The sequence below is a fragment of the Cyprinodon variegatus genome, unplaced genomic scaffold (genome assembly GCF_000732505.1).
Source record: "Cyprinodon variegatus isolate N-32 unplaced genomic scaffold, C_variegatus-1.0 Scaffold225, whole genome shotgun sequence".
Classification (NCBI taxonomy): Eukaryota; Metazoa; Chordata; class Actinopteri; order Cyprinodontiformes; family Cyprinodontidae; genus Cyprinodon; species Cyprinodon variegatus.
Genome location: NW_015150678.1, coordinates 785,382 through 788,421, shown reverse-complemented (window position 1 = coordinate 788,421; position 3,040 = coordinate 785,382). Strand labels below are relative to the sequence as shown.

General features: G+C 38.8%; 1 protein-coding gene across 1 annotated transcript in view; it reads left to right on the top strand.

Annotated features, from left to right (window-relative positions):
- Nucleotides 1-3,040, top strand: part of vps54 (VPS54 GARP complex subunit) — a 38,992-nt gene that overhangs the window by 18,738 nt on the left and 17,214 nt on the right. The window contains 1 exon segment of the mRNA XM_015380938.1: nt 1,675-1,709. Coding sequence (XP_015236424.1) covers nt 1,675-1,709 — 35 coding nt within the window.

Genomic DNA, 3,040 nt, shown 5'->3' with positions numbered 1-3,040 from the left:
TAAATAAAAAATGGATGACGGAGGAGACTCATCCACGACCTCCGACACTAAACTCTCCTCCTCTTGCATGTTTCCTCTGTCCATAGCGTTCCTTGGCAGCGTCGTTTCTAAGTCACCAATTTAGTGCTACTTGGTCCCAATGGAATTTCCCATTGGGAACCCATTGGGTAAAAAAATAGATTTAATAGATTTTGAATTGATTACTTTACATTTTTGCAGAATCGATGTCTAGGGAATGAGATCGATTAGTTTTATAGTGACGCGCGTGACGTCCCCATTAAATGAACAGGAAAGATGCTCTCAAGATGACTTCAAGCCAGACAGCTGCAAATATAGCCAATAGGTTGACTGAAGACATGGGGGCTGAGCAGCAAATACCCTGTAGTTGTTGTTTGTGCATTGAAGATAATGCAGCTCATGCATGTCTGCTGTGTCTCCGCTGTGTCACGACTGCGGCTTCACTTTTTCACTTTTCACAAACAGGTTTGCACTCATGAGACAGTTTTGTTCACGTCTCAAGCTTAAACTGTCTGATTTACAAGTTTGCACTTTGTGTTTAATGTGACAGGAAAAAATAAAATGCATGAGTTGAACCACTTTCATTATCGTAAAAAACAGATCGAATCAAAATTAATCGATTTAGAACTGTATGAATCAAAATCGAATCGATTCAGGACTTTGGCGAAAATACCCAGCCCTAGAGCTTTTGACCTTCCGCCTCAACAATCCCGCCCCCTTCATAAATGACCAATCAACTTCACTTTATTCACTCGTGTAAAGTCGGGCACCACTTCAGAAATGCAACGGTTGGAACCGCCGTTTCTCTAAGACTTTAAAAGATGAAGTAGCTCCCCGTGGGTTATTAATCAGTAATTGTCAGCGAGCTGATCATCTGCGTGTGGGAATACTTCTGTCTGAATGTGCTGCATTGGCTTCACTTAATAGCAGCCATTAGCTCAGATTAGCATCATTTTCAACATTTCTTATCTTGACAATTTAACAAGCAGAGCATGCTGTTGTTGGGACGTTATTAAGAAGCAAATAATTAAAACCTCTCCCTGTAATCTGTTTTTGCTAGTCATATTTTCCTGTTGCATAAAGTCTGTTTTCTACCTTACTAACAGTGACTAAGGTAGACATTTTTTTTTTCATTTGATTATTTTGATATCTATGCTCTGAACGTTGCTCAATCTGTTAACACTCAGCTAAAATATGTTAAGCTGCTTTTATTTAGTAGATCTCATTTTGACCTGTTTTCTACAAGGAAATGCTTTATGAACTCTTATTAATTCACTTATAAAATGGTTGCTTGCTTTATTGAGGGTGCTATGAAGTTCCCATCAAGTTTCCGAACCTTCAACAAAGAAACAAAATGTGGGGACAATTCCTTGCTTACTTAATTACCTAAATGTTTAATCTTTTGTTGCTCATTAGTTCTTTAACTCTGTATAACCTGCTAACTAAGTGAGCAGGTTTGAACTGAATTGGTCGGTTCAGTTGTACGGTAGATATGCAACCAGCAGGGGACCAAATGCACGTCCTAGAGGAGCATCTTTATTAGGTTAAATGGAGAATTGTCTGTACATATATATTTTGTGGATTTACATTAAGTCCTATCTATTTTTTTGTCAAAGCAATTGTGTAACTTATAAAATATTTTTGTTTTTGTTGCAGAAAAATCCAGAGCCGAGCTAGAACAAGTTCCAAAGGTCAGACATCCTTTTTTTTTTTTTTACTATCAGCTACTGTTTCATATTTTAGGTGTTGTTGACCTTTTTATTTTCTGGCCCAGCTGTCTGTTAGTTTACAAGGTGTGATGTCAGCACTGTACTGGAATCATATGCAGTTTTTGTCATGATTTGATCCTCTAAAGGAGAACAATCATTGTGGAAATTAAACCAACAAATCCTCCTGATTAGAAGCTAGTTTCCTTTTCATTTATTATTAATATATCTTGTAGTGTTTGATTGTTACCTAAAACTTAAAAAAAGACAGGTTAACCTTTAAATTCTGAAGAAATTGGTTCTGGGAGGTTTTTATCACATAAGGAAAGGTTTTCCAAAAAAGTTTGAAGACGTTTCGCTTCCCATCCAGGAAGTTAAATTCTAAATGTCAGGAATAACGTTGAGTTTAAGGCTTTATACAGCAGCCCAAAAAAAGCCTTGTTTTTGATTGACAAAAACATGCAAATTGAGGACCAGAATGTTCACATTATGGACAAAGAAAATAGTTTGAGAGGGGAGTGAAGGAAGCTATCTATGTTGGGGAAGAAAAAACAACATTAAAAAGAGGGGGTGGATTCAGATTTCAGCTTTCAAAAACCAACAATGCAGCAATTGAGTTGATTCCTTCCCACTATTAACACAACCCCAACCCCTTTACAGGAGAGCAGAAGACCTCGCCTATTCAGCCAGGCCAACATTTCCCTTAAATGCCCCCGTTTCAGAGACATAGACAGGTATGGGGCATTGCAGGCTAACAAAAGAAGCCAAACGATCCCCATTCCAAAGGGGCGGACCCGTTCCTCCGTTTCGATTTGCATGTTTTCTAAACTAAAACGAGGCTTTGTTGGGCTGCAGGATAAAACCTTAAACGTCTTCAAACTTGGAAACAAAGTCCAATGTTTTTATTTATTTATTTTTTTTACTTTTTTGGAATGACTATGACCTGGATGACTGAGAATCTTCACCAGCATTAGGAAAGGTTTTATTTAAAGGCTCTGTACCTTATTCTGCAAAGTAAGCCCCGCCCCTAACCTTCGCCCATTGAGACACTTTCCTTCCGCAGGTAATAACTTGTAGCATCGTGAGACCATCCTGATCTCGCAAGCTTTCAAGGTTTCACGTCCAATCAGCGTTGGCTTTGAGGCGGGTTGAGGTGTGACGCAACGAGAAGCACGACAGTTCAGTCTAAAGAACATGGCGGCTTCAGCCGATGAAACTAGCGTTAGCGTGGCTATCGAGCAAGTTTTATCGGAATTACAGAGTATTTCTGTAATTGTATGTAAAAGATGTAAAAGAGTAGCCTGGCTTGTGGTTGT